The sequence below is a fragment of the Alligator mississippiensis genome, chromosome 5, assembly GCF_030867095.1.
Source record: "Alligator mississippiensis isolate rAllMis1 chromosome 5, rAllMis1, whole genome shotgun sequence".
Taxonomy (NCBI): Eukaryota; Metazoa; Chordata; order Crocodylia; family Alligatoridae; genus Alligator; species Alligator mississippiensis.
In genome coordinates this window covers 133931921-133950635 of record NC_081828.1, presented here as the reverse complement: position 1 = coordinate 133950635, position 18715 = coordinate 133931921, and the positions used below count along the sequence as shown (strand labels likewise).

The 18715-nt window shown below is 44.7% G+C and overlaps 1 protein-coding gene across 2 annotated transcripts in view; it reads right to left on the bottom strand.

Moving 5' to 3' along the window:
* GLB1 (galactosidase beta 1) overlaps nt 1–18715 on the bottom strand; it is a 64350-nt gene that overhangs the window by 14933 nt on the left and 30702 nt on the right. For both annotated transcript variants that reach the window (XM_019483487.2, XM_006263057.4), the window contains exons 5-12: nt 17787–17881; nt 17148–17328; nt 16106–16164; nt 15091–15212; nt 14949–14989; nt 13387–13499; nt 10996–11070; nt 6240–6329 (exon numbers count right to left, since the gene is read on the bottom strand). In XM_019483487.2, the coding sequence (XP_019339032.2) occupies nt 6240–6329; nt 10996–11070; nt 13387–13499; nt 14949–14989; nt 15091–15212; nt 16106–16164; nt 17148–17328; nt 17787–17881 (776 nt within the window). The remainder of the gene's footprint in view (nt 1–6239; nt 6330–10995; nt 11071–13386; nt 13500–14948; nt 14990–15090; nt 15213–16105; nt 16165–17147; nt 17329–17786; nt 17882–18715) is intronic.

Sequence of the window (18715 nt, the reverse complement as noted above, 5' to 3'; positions counted from 1 at the left end):
GTATCAGAGAACTGGAAAAGGGTCAGCATAATACCCCTCTTTAAAAAAAGCAACAAGGAGTACCCAGGGAGCTACAGACTGGTTAACCTCACCTCAGTACCTAGGAAATTACTGAAGCATAGCTAAGGAGGTCTAATAACAAGCATCTGGAAGATGAAAGCCTAATCACAAGCAGCCAGCATGGATTTACTAAGAACAAATTGTGTCAAGCAAATGTGATCACTACCTTTGACAAAATAACTACTTGGATAGACAAAGAGAATGCTGTGCATGTAGTTTATCTGGATTTCAGCAAGATTTCTGATAAGGATCCACATGATTGTCTCAAAAACAAATTGGAGAAATGTGGGCTAGACAAAACTATTATTAGGTGGATAGACAGCTGGCTCAATAGCCACCAGGCAAGGGTAATTATAAATGGATCCAAGTCAGTATGGCAGATTTTGAGTGGAATCCCACAGGGTTCTGTCCCTGGGCCCAGTGCTGTTCAACATGTTTATTAATGGTGTGGATGCTAGCATAGAAAGCTTCTTGAGCAAATGTGCGGAGGAGACAAAACTTGGAGTGACTACAAACATGTTGGAGGATGGGAGAACAAGTCAGAAGGAACTTGAGAAATTGGAAAGCTCAGCTGGAGCTAACAAGATGAAGTTCAATACCGACAAATGCAAAGTGCTACATGTTGGGAGGAATAGTCAAAAATATAAATACAGAATGGATGATACCTGGCTGGATGGCAGCACTACAGAGAAGGATCTGGGAGTCTTGGTAGACTGCAGACTCGTATACGAGTCTGCAATGTGATACAGCCACACCAATGACAAATGCAGTTTTGAGATGCATCAATAGAAGCATGATCCGGGGACAGTAGGGCAGACCCTACAATGAGAGGCTACAGGACCTGAACCTGTTCAGCCTTCACAAGAGAAGGCTGAGGGGGGACCTGGTGACTGTCTATAAACTCATTAGGGGGGACCAGAAGGGTTTGGGGGAGACCTTGTTTCCCCTAGCGCCCCCCAGGATAACAAGGAATAACGACCACAAGTTGTTGGAGAGTAGGTTTAGATTAGACATCCGTAAGAACTACTTCACAGTTAGGGCGGCTAGGATCTGGAACCAACTTCCAAGGGAAGTGGTACTGGCTCCTACCCTGGGGGTCTTTAAGAGGAGGCTTGATGCCTACCTGGCTGGGGTCATTTGAGCCCAGTTTTCCTCCTGCCCAGACAGGGGGTCGGACTTGAAGATCTACAAGGTCCCTTCCGACCCTACTTCTATGATTCTATGAAGCATTAGGTGCAAGACATGGGAGGTGATAGTGCCTCTACTTTGCACTGGTTAGGCCTCATCTAGAATACTGCATGCACTCTGAGGCTCCATATTTTAAAAAGGATATGGAGAAGTTAGAGAGCATCCACAGGCGGGTAATGAAAGTGATAATGGGCTTGGAAAGCAAGTCAAATGAGGTGAGGTTGAAGAACATAGGTGTGTTCAGTTTGCAGAAAAAATGCTTAACGGGGAACATGATAGCAGTCTTCAAATACTTGAAGGGCTGCCATAAAGAGGGAAAATGCCTTTCCTGTCTTGCTGCAGAGAGCAGGCTACAGAGCAATGGCTTGAAGTTGCAGCAAAGTAGGTTTGGATATCAGGACGAACTTTTTCATTGCTAGAACTGTGAGGCAGTGGAAAATACTGCCTAGGGAAGTTGTGGATTCCCCACCACTGAAGATGTTCAAGAGGTTGGACAGCCACTGGGCAGGGATGATCTAGATGTGGCTATGCCTATGTTCTCCTGTGGGTATTTCCCAAGCTTCTGGCCTTCGCTGATTGTATCGTAGGGCTCAAGAGGGAATTTCTACCACTCCCTTTCCCCCCGTCTCAGGGTTCTTTTTTTTCCTTTTTCTTCCAAGGCAGGGGAATTTGACTGGGACATGCCAGTAGGGGCGTGGGAAACAGGCCATATTCGATTCGGATTCTGTCCGAATCAGGGACAGTGATTCGATTCGTTGATTTGGATCACTGTCCCTGATTTGACTGGGCCAAATCCAAATATGAACATTCGATGCTGATTCAGAGAATCAGCGATTCAGCCATAGACACAGCTTAAATGTTTTTTCTACATACCTCGAAGTACCAGGCAGGTCATGAATGCTGTGATGGTGGGGCGGATGGAGTGTCCCACAGGAGTGCGGAGGGGCCCCCCGCGTGTTCGGTGGTAAACCCAGAAGTGGACCAGAAGTACTTCCGGTCCACTTCTGGGTCCACCAGGGAGCGTGCTGCACTTTCTCTGGTGGACCTGGAAGTGGTGCTTCTGGTCCACTTCTGGGTCTGCTGCCGAGCACGCTGGGGAGCCCCACATGCTCCTGTGGGACGCTCCATCCACCCCACCATTGCAGCATTCATGAGCCACCTGGTACGTTGAGGTATATAGAAAAAACATTTAAAACTGTGTCTATGTCCAAATCTCTGAATCTTTCCGAATCTCTCTAAAGCCATTTGAAGGGTTCCAATTCAATTCAGAGAGATTAAAGTGTCTCCTGATTCAATTTGGATTTGGTGATTTGGCCACCAAATCAGGCTGAATCTCCACTGAATCAAATCAGGGCCCGAAGCTTCGCACAGCCCTACATGCCAGCACCACTGCTGGCACTTCAGCCTGGAGGTTCCCAGCCAGAGAGTCTTGCACCTCCACACACAGTCAGACCAACTGCCATATCTGGGGTCAGAAAGGAATTTTACCTCCTGGTCAGATTGGTATGAACTGTGGAGGTTTAGCAGGGGGCACAGCCCTCTTCCTGGGATCAGTTGAGCATATTTTAACAACCTTTACAGAAGCAGAATATTGGCCATTGCATCCCCTACTTTACCTGTGGCAGATTAGGACAGGGTTTGGCAACATTTTGGGGCTGCGCACCAAAACACCCTGCAAACTGGACTTTGAAGATACTGGCATGCCAGGGGCAGATGGTGAGGGAGCCATGAGGGGCCCAATTCTTCTCGTGGCAGCGCAGCCCTCGCCCCTTCCCCACTGTGTTCCCCGAGGTGCATGTGAAGTCATTGCCACTAATGAGCCAGGCCAGGGCTCCGGATTGCAGTATAACTGCTTGCAGCTACCTGCTGCAAGCATCCCAGCCTCTGTGCCGGGTGGCAGGGACCTGCCCAGAGTCCAGGCTGGTTGTAGCAGGCAGCCGCAAGGCCCAGAGCCCCAGCATAGCTAGTTGCCAGCAATGGCTGCAAGCACGCCTCAAGAAGCACAGTGGGGAAGGAACTACGGCAAATCAGCCCATGCTGGGCCCCGCCCCACCCCTCCCCGATCCCACACGCTCAAGACCAGAAGAAGTTGCCACTGCTGGTGGGGTGGGGAGGGGAATTGGGGCGAGCAGCTGGATGCAAAGCTGGCGGCGGCAGCATGGAGTTGCTGTGGCCGTTCCACCCAGCTCTGTGAGGCCCCCCACAGCACAAGGCCTGGGGCAGTCACTCCGATTCACGCCCCCCCTCGGGACTGCCCTGCATATGGCTACCACCAGCCACAGAGCTGGGTTGGGCTCCGTACCCCAGTGCAGCTGTTTGTAGCCTGCCTGCCGCAAGCAACCTGGGTTCCATGGTAGTGTTGGCAGCTGCATGCGTGCCTCTGGGTACATGGCAGCGAAGGAGCCCAGGGCAGCACAACACCCCAGGCCTTTTTCCCGCTATGCACCCCAAGGTGCTCACACAGCCACTGGAGGCCAGATGCAGCCTCCTGGCTTCCTGCCACTTACAGCCCAGGTTCTGGGCAGCTGCTGCCAGCCACAGAGCCTGGGCTGCTCACAACGGGGTTTGCAGCCTCCTTGCCACCCAGGCTCCATGACCAGCAGCAGCTACCCACAGCCTGGGCCAGTTGTGGCGTGCCAAGCAAAATGGCCTTGCCTGCCACGGTCTGGCACGCATGTGGGGGGTTGTCAACCCCTGGATTAGGGTATTGTGTCTAGGTTGACAGTGTAGTGTTTCTAGGAGATAAGACAATGGATCTGTATAGGATGGTTTGCATAGGGATTTCATAGATTTCATACACATTAGGGCTGGAAGGGACCTTAGGAGATCATTGAGTCCAGCCCCCTACCCCATGGGCAGGAAGTAAGCTAGAGTCAAAGGATCCCAGCAAGATAAGCATCCAAATGCTTCTAAAAGGAGTCCATAGTAGGTGCTTGCAACACCTCTGGAGGGAGCCTATTCCAGGCCTTGGGGGCTTGGATAGTAAAGTTTTTCCTTATGTCTAGCCTGAAACAGCCTTGGAGGAGTTTGTGACCATTGGCCCTTGTCATCCCTTGGGGTGCTCTGGTGAACAGACGTTCCCTCAGATCCTGATGCACACCTCTGATGTACTTACAGGCTGCCACCAGGTCTCCCCTAAGACTGCGCTTTTCCAGGCTGAACAGCCCCATGGCTCTCAGCCTCTTTTTATAAGGCCTGTTCTCTGATCATGCACATGGGCTCTCCTCTAGACTCTCTCAAGTTTTTCCATATCCTTCCTGAATTGTGGAGCCCAGAATTGGATGCAGTACTCCAGCGGCAGCCTCACCAAGGCCGAGTATGGCAGGAGTATGACATCCTGAGTTTTACTTGAGAAGCATCTATGGATGCAAGCCAGTTTGGTTTGCTTTAACAGCTGCGACATCGCATTGGTGGCTCATGGTCATCTTGTGGTCAATCATGATCCCCGAGTCCCTTTTGGCCTTGGTGCTAACAAGCATAGCACTGCCAAGCCTATAAGTGTGCTGCAGGGGTTTTGTCCCCCCCAAGGTGGAGTACCTTACATTTGTCAGTATTGACGGTCATTAGGTTTGTATCCGCCCACTTTTTCAGCCTATCCAAATCAGCCTGTATCACCAGCCTATCCTCTGGTGTGGATGCTCTACCCCAAAGTTTGGTGTCATTGGCAAACTTGGCCAGTCCACTTCTGACACCTATATCCACATAATTGATAAAGACATTGAAGGGAACAGGTCCAAGGACAGAGCCTTGGGGGACACCACTGGTCACAGAGTGCCATGAGGATTCACTTCCATCGAGCACCACTCTCTAAGTCCAGCCTCGGAGCCAATTCTCCAGCCATTGGACTGTGATGTAGCCGAAACCACAGTTGGCCAATTTTTTTTTTTTTTGTGGATGATTCTGCCTCTGGAAGGGGGTTGGGCTAGATGACCTCTAGAGGTTCCTTCCAGCCCTACTTCTGTTTGATCCTATGAAGAGATGTGGGGGGAGCAAGAGGAAGCCACACCACAAAGAGAAAATAGGAACAATGTGCTTTTCAAGTCATATTTTTCCAATAAGTAGGTGGGCACAGGTGTTCCTGGGGGCAGGCTGGGTAAACTGTGGTGACTGCTCTCAGAGCAGTATCTTCCTTCATTCACAGTCTGAGAAAAATATTTAAAATAACTAGGATGCTCACAGAAATGTCAGCCAACCATGGGCCCACCCTACTCCTTCTCTACATAAAAGAGCTGACCTTGGCAGATGTTTCCATCATACACAGCAGGCAAAAGATACACAGGATAAAGGAAAAAGAGGGAAAACTCTGGAAGAGATGCCTGCACTACATACTTATGTGCCAGGCAACAGCACACACAGACTCACCGTGCTGCACAATGCACAACATTTCCTTGACTGTGTTCATGGGGTGTTGCTGATAGGCTGATTAGCAGCACTGAGGGTTATTACTAATTAGCCCAGCCTTAGTATCATATGAATGCAGCAACCCCACTTACAGTTCAGGTGGCACATGCAGAGTGACCCGGCACATTTCAGAGAACCCCAGTCTGCCACAATATTTTAAGAAGTACCTGCAACACAAAGACTGAAAACTTCAAGGAGAAAGAATATAAGAAATGCAGGCAGGCAGTAGGGAAGAATAAAAAATTGAAAGCAAAGATGACAAGCATGCACAAAGAGAGAAAGGGAGGGAACAAGAGAACCCCTGATAAAATGCAGTGGAGATACCAAAAATTCAGTGACCCAAATAGCAGATGTGACAAACAAAGAGGAAACTCCACACCAGAAAGGCCAAGAACCACAGCATCAGGAGTTACAGTAAGATATAACGCCCGTAAGATCCTCCAACATGTCCCTGAATGACTGTCTCATGTCAGCTGCTGCAAGATATAATGGACCAAGGGCAACCTTTGGTGTAAAGCTTTTACTTTAGATGGAGTTACACCAAGGACATATTTGCCAAAATGTTTAACAGTAACAAGAAAAGGTCTTACTTGTTTTAGCTGAACAAACGTCAATGGATAAATGCTTTTTACTGGTCCAGACGGTGACAGATCATCAAGAACTTCTAGCAGAGTGCCTATCTGCAACACAAGAGAAACAGGTTTAGTTCAGCCAAAAAAATTTCACCATTCTATTAATGACCAATTAGAACACAGAAATGAGGTCCAAATTCTGTGTTGTCACATCATTAGTAGTTAAAATACTTCCATTGGTTTCCTCTGAACCACTCTAGATTCATGTTGCTGTAACTAGAAGCAGATTATGCCCCTGACAAGTGTTATCCAAGACGTTTAAAAACAAAAACAAAAAACCTGACCCTAAATTTTAGAAACAGTAAGGCTTTAATTCAACGATAAACATAAGCACATGCTTAACTTGGAGCATTCAAATAATCCCACTGATTTATACATTAAGTAGAAGTTTAATTACCTTGCTGAAACAGAGTTAATGCCCAAATGCGGCCCTTTGAAATTTATTTTTGAGATGATAAAAAGAGTTTTGTCCAGTTGTTCATCAGGTCTATTCAATATACGCAATATGCAGAATCCCCCAAAAGTCCCAAGGTAACATTATTTATTTATTTTAAAGATCATCAGATAGCTATTCACTTTTATACATAGTGTTTCCACATTCCCAGTGTAAAATTAGACAATGCAGAGTTAAAATATTTCCAAAAGTCAGCATTTGTTTATAAATAACCTCAGAAAATTTACTGAAGAAATACAGCACATAAAATTATGTAAAATGTCATACTTCATACACATGTACGGTAAGAAAAAGAAAGAAAAACTTCAATGCTAAGCATTTCAAAACAAGAGAAAACCTTCACACTGTTTAAGCAAAAAGCAAAAAGTGCTATAACATTAAAAGGCACATCAATTTTGTGCAAAATAGTTTCTGTGTGTGCCATTAGAAAACATGAACCACTTGTTCTGTACATGCAATCATTTCTCTTGCATACAAAAAAAGTGTTAACCAAAAGACAGAAGTTTAAGATATTTGTGCAATAAGCTTTATGATTTGCTAGCCCTTTTGATCATATATTCTGTGCTCATCACCCTGGTAACTATGTGAATGTCAGCACCATAAGGTTCCCACAAGGTCTAGAACACAGCCTGCAGGCTCGAGTCCAGGAAAATTACCTTCCCCCATTAATTCTATTTAGTCCAACATATGCTGTGTCCTGGTCACTGGCATCTATATTGTGACTAGCTGTATACCGTAATATTAGCATCTGACAAAGTAGGCTGTCACCTATGAAAGCTCATGCCTCTTTGAACTAGCTTGTGTATAAGATGACACTTAGCCCTGCCTTCTACCTCACACAAGGACTTGAAGGGGAACGTAGCCTAGATTCATGAACAGAGTCCATCTAGGACCTGGTCTGCCCAGCACCATGAGACAACTTACCCTTCCTTAATGGCTCCAAGCATGGAAGTTATTTAGCTCACCATTGCTTATAGCTTTGTCAACCCAACTGGGCACATCTATTCTGTTGGCAAAACCATGGACCTGCTGAAGGAGTTACTCCCGACTGCAGGTCTCATGAGCATTATAGAAATAGCTGAACATGCCAGATGAGGAGTACACATACCAAGTAGGACATGAGAATAAGCTGTTTTCCCTGCCATTTCCTTCAGTGTATGATATGTAGAATAGTGTGTGGATTCATATCACTGTTCAGGCATGGGGCAATTCCAGCACTTCCACACAAGAAAGCAGACCTTCATGGATGCATGCAAGGAGCATGCCCAAGCTCTTCGACGCCACACTATACAACCAAGAGATCTCCTCCTATGGCAATGGGGTGCTATCACTATATGAAAGCTGGATACCCCTGACTGCAACAGGGAACCAGTTTGGAATTGGTGAACCAACACAGAAGAGGTTTCTGACATTATTGAAGCTGTTTATCTATAGATTTTTAGTATAAGGGATTGCACCTGAAAGAAACAGCTGACCTTCAAAGCACACACCTCCCAAACCATGCTGGGACTGTGGCTGGCATAGAGAACCCCTTAACTTGGCCTGTGAAAGTGTCAGTCAGGGTCAGCCCATCCTACCCTGCAAAACCGGCTGCAGGGGGTCCTGCAGCTAAGGCCCCCGGGCCACTCGTCACCTCCTTCCCCACCCCCTCATCCCCCTGGTTGCCGGCTTCTTCGGCCGCTCAGCCCCCCCCCCACCCTGCCGCTGGCTTGTTTGCGGCAGGGGCCCTGAAACTATTTCTTGCAGTGGGCCCCAAAAAATTGTGGGCTGGCTCTGGAGCCAGTGAATGTGTCTGGGTCAGGTTCATGATCATCAGTTGGAGGTTTACCAATTGTAGAAGTATGGCCAAGCATGCATTTGGAAGGCCAAAGGCAAAATGCTTCATCTACAAGATTATTTGGATGCAATAGCATCCAAGAGTCAAGGTAAGCAAGGGAAAATAGGAATATCATACATGCTTACATTTATGCCACTCATGGTAAGTGTAATGGACACTCAGCTGACTGCATATGTGCAACTCTGTCTACTGTGAAATATAGGATGTATTGTAGTGCTATCTTTTATAATTGTAAAGTACCTTCTATTAAGCTTGCAGGATGAAAGTACTGCTACTCTGCACTAGTGTAAACTGCTGGATTAAAGGACTTAGTTGAGCAACAACTGATTTTTGGCAAAATAAAATAAATGTCAATCTCCGTTCTTGCCTTCTTGGTGACATGGGCAGTGCTTAGTTGTCTGGTGGAGATTACTAGCTTTTATCCGTTCATTTAAGTGGACAACAAATGCTTACAAATACATCTGGGGGCAGTGGCATACCATGGGTTTCCAGTGCCCAGATGCCAATGTCTGCATTTGCACCCTCCCCCCCGCCCATGGCCAATGACTTAGCGGCGGGGGGGGGGGGGGGGGGGAGGGTCCCCTGCTGGCCAATTGCTGAGCAGGGTGGGGAGAGTTCCCCAGTGGCTGATCACCGAGCCTGGAAACGCTGGTGGCGAAACAGAAGTGCCACTGGGGGACCCAGATGGTGCCCCCTCCCCTCCCCAGGCCAACACCTGGGGTCATGCCCCCCCCCCCCCCCCGTCTGTATGCCACTGTCTGGGGGGGGGGAGGGGGGGGGGAATCCCTTATAAACAGTGCAATCCAACCACTGATTGTTAGGACGGAAGTAACAGTACTTTTGAAACTGTCAAGTAAAAGATGCAATCTGTACACCCAAGGTAAATACACAAGCTGTGCTGCAAACCCAAAACACAAAATAAACAGGTTGCTTCAGCAATATAGATTGCCCATCAGTGAGTTTCCCTTTTCACTCTCACATATCTGACTGGTGTAGGGCTAACTGAGCAGGGATTGTTAACTCTTTGCAGTTGCTTACACTCTCCATTTCCAAAAAAAAGCCTGTGATATTTCCAGATGCTAAAGAGTCCTCTGGTTACAGCACTGTACTGTAGAAGCTGAAGGAGAATGGGTTTGCAAAGTTCCTTTGGAATACAAGCCCAAACATATCATTTGGGGGGTAGACATACCCCAGTGCACTCTCCAAAATCATCAGGTACACAGAAAGACAGATTTATCTCTCTCCCTCAAGCAAGCAGAAACTAGAGGGCTTTTTGGAGGATTAAAAGAATATGGTTGATTGTAGCACAACTAGTTCAAAACAGTGGGTTTTGCATTTTACTCCAAGCCACACTGAATTGTGTATCCAATCCTTGGTACTTCTGTGAAGAAGTTTCAGGTTTGTGAGCCAATCACCTATAATGCCCAGGTGAGAGTTTTCCCTGTTCATTGTTATGAAGCAATCTGGGCCATTACAGAGCATATGAACACAGCATGTGGAATTACTGAGCAACAAAAAATCCTGTGGCCTTATGCTCAGAAGTGCTAAATTATTTGCAAATCCCATCTCTGTCATTAGAAACTTCAGGTGTACAAATAACCAAATGCCATTACTTACTAAAGAACAGAAACCAGGTATAACAAAACCTTATAAGGGGACCCTAAGGGACCCTCAGACACATGCAGTACAAATTTCTGTTTCTCCTTTACTGGTGAATCATTTTGATGGAAAATTGATTTCGGTCCACCCCTTGAGTAGGATGACTTCAGGTAAGTGACAAAGGCTTGTAAGGCATTTTCAGTACTGAATTGTGCAACACTTGAGCTGCTATAACAAGTTAGATCTGTATCACTGAATGAAACAGTATTATACATACAATTTTTAACCAGTCCTATACCTTTACTTTTTTTGTTCCAGTGTCAAAGTATAAATGCCTTGTTATGTTAAATTTTAGGTGATTCCTGGAACCCTTAACCCTTGGACTGTCCACACATTAAAACCTGAAACAAGTTTTAAGAACTGTTTAGGTGGTGTAAAGTGATCCCCCAGGGGCATAGGGAAGCCCAAAATGGGGGGGCAGGGCGGGTTCTTACCTTTCAGTCCTCCAGGCCCCTACTAGCTTCAGTGTGCAGCTGCTCCAAACTCAAGCTAACACTAACACTGATCAACATATGAGCAGCTCACAGTGCAATGTGTAACAAAGCCATACATTTCAGAAAATGGCGGAAGAACATTTTGGGCCCAAGGTCTAAATGTTTCTCAGACCAAACAAACTCCATTTTGTATGGCTAAATTAGGAAAAAAAAAACAGCACTAGACCCATTCCATAGTACTGCCCTCATACTTGTTACCTGTCTAGCTCAAAATCACAAAGAAAACTGTGAGCAGAGGCGCACTTAGGAGTCTAACACACATTCACTTACCTTCTCCATTTGAACCTGCCCATATGCAAACTTTGGTGTTGTTGGAGGGATAGGACCCTCAGGTAAGCTTTTATACTAGGAAGAAAAAAAAAAGACTATATGAAACTTGAAAATGCAATGCATCTTAAACAAATATAATGTAGGAGGAATACAGTCCCCAAACTAAAGATAGATTGGACAAAAGGTAGATGTTTTTCAAAGAGTCATGGGAGGAGAGAATTTAACAGCAGGTCTTCAAGAAGTGTTCAAAATCCACCTGATATGTCTGCTATACTAAAATGATTTTAGCAGAAATTCAACTTCTGAGATACTGTTATCTTGTATTTGCCAGTATTGGGCAGTGATGGCATTCTTCAAAACCTAAGGCCCCCTTGTGGCCAGGCTGCACTGCAGACAGGAGTGGGACGAGCAGAGCTGCCACAGACTGTGCAGGGCAGGTGGCGCTAGCAGGGGTTTGGGGGGCCCTCTGAGCCCCAGTGCTGCCACTAGCCCTGCGCAAATCTGTGGCAGCCTCGCTCCAGGCAATCTGCCTGCCCTGCTCCTGTCCATAGCGCAGCCCCACCCTGCCTCAAGGAGACATGCCAGCCAGCATCTTGCCACACTCCTGCCATTGCAGCAGTGAGGGGGGGAGCACCTGGCAGACCCCAGCTCGGGTCCATGCCAATGGGACAGGGGAGCTGGGAATTAAACTTCCTTCCTGGCCAGTTCACTTGAGACTACTGCCAGGGCTGGCCATTCCCCCACCACTGGAGCAGCGAGCAGAGAAATGCATGGCAGGGGCTGCTGCACCCCTGCCTATCAGACCCTAGCTGGGGTCTGTGATGGTGGGACAAAGGAGAGAGGGGAATAAACCTTTTCCCTGCCCCCTTCCACTTAGAGGGTCTGGCATCTGGCCATGCCCCTGTCCCTGCACACCCATGCTCCAGCTAGAGAGCAGAAGGGCTGGGCCAGCCCTGCTCCACTGGAACAGACAGCACAGCCCAGCCCAGCCCAGAGCTGCAGTGCATGCTGAGATGCTGTGGGACTCTGGTTTAGTTTAAACCAGGATGGGGTTTAGGACAGAAGTTCCATAAACCAGTTTGAGCTCAAGCAGTTAAGCCTGATACTACATGCAACCAGGTGCATCTCAAACCAGTTTCAGCCATTTTGAAATTGGTTTATGTGCACTGAACTTCTGTTATAGGCTTAAGCCAGTTTCTGATCACTTAAACTGCTTTATGTGTAACTTCTGTCCCTAGCCTTAGATTGGGAAACTCCACTCCAAACCAAGACTCGTTTACTATATGGGGGCCCCAGTATATATATTCTACTTGCAACAAATCTATCCTTTTCTAAGCAGACATTCATTACAAGCCAGCCTTCTTGTAACAACTTTATCTCAAAATGTGATTGAGTAAACAGATTGCTACTAGGTACAGAACCCACAGCACAGACAGGAAGCTTTCATGTAGATCCTATGGATATGGCACATAAGAAGCAAACAAACCACAGTGTAAATGTTGCACACACCAATCTGACCAAAAAGAATAAACGTACTCTTACATTTCAGATCTTATCAAAAGCAGCTCTCTGCTTCAAAATGTATCACCTTGGGTCACATACAACCCATCATAAACACTCAAAAAACAATTAAATATTTGTGAATGTCCTTGTTGAAAGAAGCCACACACAGGTCAGTGGTCTGAGCTGACTTGTACAACCCAAAACACACTACAGTTAGACACATGGAAAGTTTAAAACTAAGAAAAGTTTTAGAATAGTGAGGGCCAACCTGTCTGGCAGGACTTCCACACATCAGCCCTTCCTCCCCTCGAAGTGGCACTGTAATCCATTTCCCTTACCTGATCTCCTATTCAGCTTTCTGCTCCCTGCCCTGTGCTCCTTGATCAAGCTGCTGTTCTGCTTTCTATCTGCCACTGTGTTTCCTGTACCCTCCCCAATCCGCCAGGTGCCACACAAATGAGGCTGCCCATGCTATTTGTGGCACCCATGCCACAGGAGGGACACCTGCTTTAGAAAATGGTCTGAAGTCTCTGTTCTAGAAAGGAAAACAATTGTGTGCAGTATTTAAACCCAGAAATGGGCCCAGAGTAAACATATGGCCTGAGCAGCCCTGGGCTTCAGGGTATTCAAAATACAGATTCAGGTTCTGCAGCTCAGTTTCTCCACTTGTTTGTAAAGTACTAAAGGGGAAAATTTAGTTATCTGAATAAGGGAGCACTATCCAAATGAGATAGAAGCAGGGTTTGGGCATTTTTTAACCTTATAAGCACATAGCAGAAGTGTGTAATAACTAAGGAGGTAACCTACACCTATATGTGAGCAGGAAGGCTGGGGGTTAAGCCAATGACATTTAGAGAAACATTCTTAACAACTCTTATGTACACTCACCATACCAATTACTTCTCTCAGAGCAAAGTATTTCTCCGTGAGGTCTCCTGCTTCGCTTAATGGAGCATCATAGTCATAACTAGTAGGCTGTGGTGTGTATGGCATATTTGCTCCTAGGGAAAAAACAATTAAAAAATGAAAGGATCTCTTCTAGTTTCATCCTCTGTAGGACTGTTTGCTTCTTTCCATTCTCAATTCTTTGATCATAGTGAAGAAACTTTTCTAACTCTACAGATTCAGCTTGTGTCCCATTCCAGGAAGCTATCCTTATTCAGGACAATGCACTGAATTTTTTCTTAATCGGGGCCCTGGAGAACAAAGAAATATCTCTCATCCAGTGCACCAAATATCCTGATAGAAAATATGTAGGAGAAACCAAACAACAGCTGCCTACCAGAATGAATGCACACAGAAAATCTATCAGGGACAAGAGTAGCCAGCTACCTGTGGGGGCACATTTCTCACAAGAAAACCACTCGCTCTTCAATCTCTCAGTTCTATTCTCAAAGAGAATTTACAAAACACATTTCACACACGAGTCTAGGAACTTCACTTCATCAATCTACTGGATACAAAAAAATCACAGACTAAATAGATATTGGATTTAGGACACATTATAACCTGCCTAACATCTGACTCTCCAGGTACCTCTCCACTATTTAACAGCTACATTCTTTCCCTTTCCCCCCACCACCCCAACCTGTCTCTCACCCACTGACTCCACAATTTACATCTTCACCGACTGCCTTTCTTGCCAGCCTCTGGCTTCTTTACTATTCATTCTATCCAGAAAGACCACAAACCAACTGCAGATGCTTCCTCAGCATGACCAAGGGTATTTGTGTACCAGAAAGCTTGCAAAGAAGATTTTTTTCCAACTATTTGAGTTGATCTAATAAAAGATATCAGATTTACTCAAACAACCAAAATAGTAACTAAGGCATTTTAAACCACATCTTTTGACAGGATGAATACTGAATTGATTTAGGACCCAGAGGCTGAAGGTTTAAAGAACATGCCATTTTTAACAGACTGTAAATGGTATGTGAAGCTATCACCTGTCATTTCAAAGCATATATAGCTCCTCTCCCTTCACAAAAACTAGCAGGGACTCATAGAACAAACTACCCAGTTCATAAGCAACCACATTAAGTCAGGGCTGTCCAACTCAGAGCCGGTGGACTGCAATAGGTCTGCAAGTCAATAAACTGCAGCCCCCTGGTTCCTGTCCAGCCAATGCTTCTCTCACGACTCCAGTTGTCAAAGTCTCTGGGCTCCCCCTCTCTTCTCTGGCTTTCACTGCTTGCCTCTGCCCCTGGGGAGCTGAAGGTGAGCAGCAGAGAAGGGAGGAGGGGCCACAGGTGCATGGTTCTGCAGTGGGTGGGGGGATTCACCCCCATGGTATGTGATCTGGGGGTTTGAGACTCACCCTGGTGCAGCCTGTGGGCATGCAGCCCTCACAGATAAGGCCCACAGGATATTCAATCCCCTGATGCTTAGAAGTTGGGCAGCCCCCCTGAATTAAGTCATAAGAATTCAAATAAATTCTGATCGTTTCTTACCATTCCAGTAGGCAAAATTGGTCCCACCTATAAACATGTACCTAAAAATGAAAAGAGAAAAACACTCAACCCAGGTTTTGCTGGACTCCAGTAATAATCAAACCATTTACTGAAAGAGCCATGCTCTCAAATATACACTTACATGTTAACATTAGCACCACGTGCCAGGATTTCACTAAGAGATTTAGCTACCAGCTGGGCTGGCACAAAAGAATGACGATGACCCCAGTGATCCAACCAGCCAGTATAGAACTCAGAATTAACCTGAGAGCAGGAAGAATGGTAGAGAAATACAAAGAGGAATCAAAATTGTAATTTAATGTTATTAAGTTCAGTTTAGGTCAGTAGCCAAAAGGGAGGGGAAAAAAATCCAAAAAATAAAACAATTTACATCATACAAGTTTTCTTCAAAATATTATATATGCAGTAGAATATGTTAGAAGTTAATCAACTCCAGAATACATTAAATATCCTGAAGAGATGGCTTAAGTGGTGTTTAGCATGGGTTTCACTGTACCTCTGTCATACATGGAACACCTTCAACTTTAGATCGCTAAAAGGACTGATGGACTCTACATGTAAATTTGCAAGATAAGCCCATTCATATTACACTGAATAAAAATAAAGCTATAAAGTAGCAAAGTAATTGGTCAAAAATGCTGCTCTAAGAGCTTGCCAAAAGAACTTACGCTCCAGGAGCCCTTCTTTTGTCAAAATAGCCTGTATGACCAATTCAGGTCCCATTAAGGTATATAGAAATAGAGGGCAATTGTTAAAAAGTGAAGTTTTTTTGCTTCCTTTTTTTTCTACTTCTAACTTCCACCCACCCACTCACACTTAACTCCCACCATCTACCCACACTTTACTCACTCACCAAATCATCTCTACTGTTTCCATTGCTTTGTACTTATTTATCTTAGTTGGGATGAAACTTCAAAAAACATTGATCTTTTCTGAGGCCAGAGTACACTTCATAGAACTGTTGTCAATGTGACATAGGAAACAATGCTCATCCTGTGCCTAGCCACGAGGTCTAATATTCAAAACAATCTGAGCATCCCAAGAAGCAGCATAAGGTATTGATATCAACCCCTTTATTACGTATACACCAACATGAAACAATTTATGAAAAATTAAAAACAAAAATAAATATATACCAAAGGGCCTGTTGGTTCACTGCTTCTTTGAGATAAAAATGCTGCTGTGACATTACAACCTGGAAATAGATAAAAAGCAAAAGCTAAGCAGCAAAATCTGTTCTATTTCAGTTCTTTGCCTTAAATAAATAGAAATGGACTGATGGATCTCACACATGTATTAACTATAATCCACGTATTACCTAGACCCTATATTTTTGGAAGGGACTAATGATTTTGGGCACCTCGATTTTTTGGTGTTGAGCTTGAAACACTTGATGAACATAGTCCAGTTTTTAAAGGGGAGGGATTCACCCTTTAAAAGTTACTTGAAGATGAACACTGAGAAATGGGCACCCCCAGCCAAATTAGGAGTCATTCTAGAAAACGTGGATCTTATTTTAGCATCAATTTGGGGGGAATGGAAGACACTGGTAAACTACCCAAGTCAACAGTGCCTGGAAAAGTCATCCCCACTCACTGTCTGACCTATACAAAGCAGTTATGTAGTCTCAGTTCATTTAGCCCATTTAGTATGAGACAAATATTTGCACAATACACTGAGTCTACTGACAAAGGATAAGTCACCGAGGAGGCTACCGATTGCAGAACTTTAACTCAAGGCATAACAAACCTAGCTTGCCAAGGCTATGCAATTGTAAAAAGCATTAGATTAGGCATTGGATAAAAGGCATTAAGGCTTCTCCTCTGTTGACTGGGCACTTTTCACAAATGCTACACTCTTAGTAATTATACAGGTCTATAGCACTGCAGATTACAACAACATTTGCTTTTTAACAAAAAACTAAGCACACATTTTCTTGCAGATATTAGGAAGATGATCACTTGATGGATCTGGATTCTGAACAGGGCCAATGACCCTTGGAAAAAACTGCCCCACCCTGCTGCATTATTCAAGATATTGGCACTGTAAACAAAGACTAAATTGGTCAAGATGACCCCAGAGACAAATGGCAAATGGTTATAGGTATGTAGATTGCCATGAGTCAAAGAGACCATTTGCTCTGCTACAAATGAGTAAAATATTGCTGTGAACACCAACCTGGGGCAAAATCCACTGTTGCATAAAGACCTTGCAGGGCTCCACATCTCAAGTAACTTCTGCTTGCCCCATCTGTGGTAAACAACACCGCATCCTCCCCAAGGTGGTGGCGGAAGAGCTTCTGAAGATAGCGAAGGTAATTGTAATCACAGGCAAAGTAGCTTCCATACTCATTTTCAACCTACACAATAAAAAGCATGCAATTAGCAACATGATAACTAACCAGCCCAGGATATTGGAAAAACCTTTCACTGACACTAAGAGTTGCTGCTGAAACTGCGTGGTTATGTCTCAGGAGGGAGACAATGAAACCAGCAGTAACTCTGGAGAAGATGCATGGAATGTGAGCAGATGGAGAAGCTCACAACAGTAACCTCTGTCCCATTATCCTTACATTCTTCTGGGAACCAGCAACAAAAATAATTTATTGAGCAAGTGACTGTGCTCACCTCAACTCCACCCCCATAACCCACATACAAAGAGTCACCAAGAATCAACAAGGGCTATGTACTGAAAGTTCATATTGAAAGCTGTACTTATTAATAAGTATGGTGAAAAAGCAATAAATGTGACCAAAGGTATAAAAACCATTAGCTGTCACATTGCTATTTTTCTAATTTTATTTTTAAGATATGTTACCTGCACCATAATAATTGGACCTCCATTTTGATAAAGAAGAGGCTTCATCTTTGGTAAAAAGACACCCATCCACTTGTCCACAGATGCCAGGTAATCTGAAATAAACAAAGGTAAAAGTGAGGATGAGTTGCAGGGTTTTGGCTTTTACTTTTTTAAAATCTCAATTAAGAAAAAAGTGTGTATCCCTAAATGCACAGGGTCTGTACAAAGCGAACAAAAAGTACCATATAATGAAGTGATGACATGATTCAGTTTTGTTCAGGGAATGCCACTTAATGGGTGGATCATTACACTGGGAGCCACAATACAAAATTAATCTGACTGCAAACCACTGATGCTCGATAGATGTAATATGACATTCCTTATGTACACAAAGTTACAAGGAGAATCTAGCATCATGACTAAATTCAAGCTTGATTAGAATTTACAACTGACTTTTTTTGCCAATACTCAAGCAAAATGCCAGAAGCAATGCTATGTCAGCCAGCCCTCTGCTCCAGTGATCTTAAGTAGTAGCTCTCTAGACCAAGAGTCTAGCACATCTGCAAAACTCCAGCAAAGTACATTCTTGGAAGCTAACTAGTGAGGCATCAGAACCAAGAGAAAGGTTTTCCATCAGGCAACAGAACTGTTACTAATCCACAAAGTTGTGTAGGGGTATTGAACTTTTGGCAGCAAAGAGCTTTTAGTAGAATGTATTATATACACATACACACACACACACATACACACACATATATACATATACACACATTCACATACATATACATACATGTTTGTATTATATATACGTGACTAGGGAGCACTAAAATAACTGGCATATTGCAGCATTGCACAAAATATCAGGCAAACACGTCAGGTCAGTCCAGGTAACTGAGCGCCTCCCAAATCATTCAACACATCAGAACTTATTTGGAGATGAACATTAG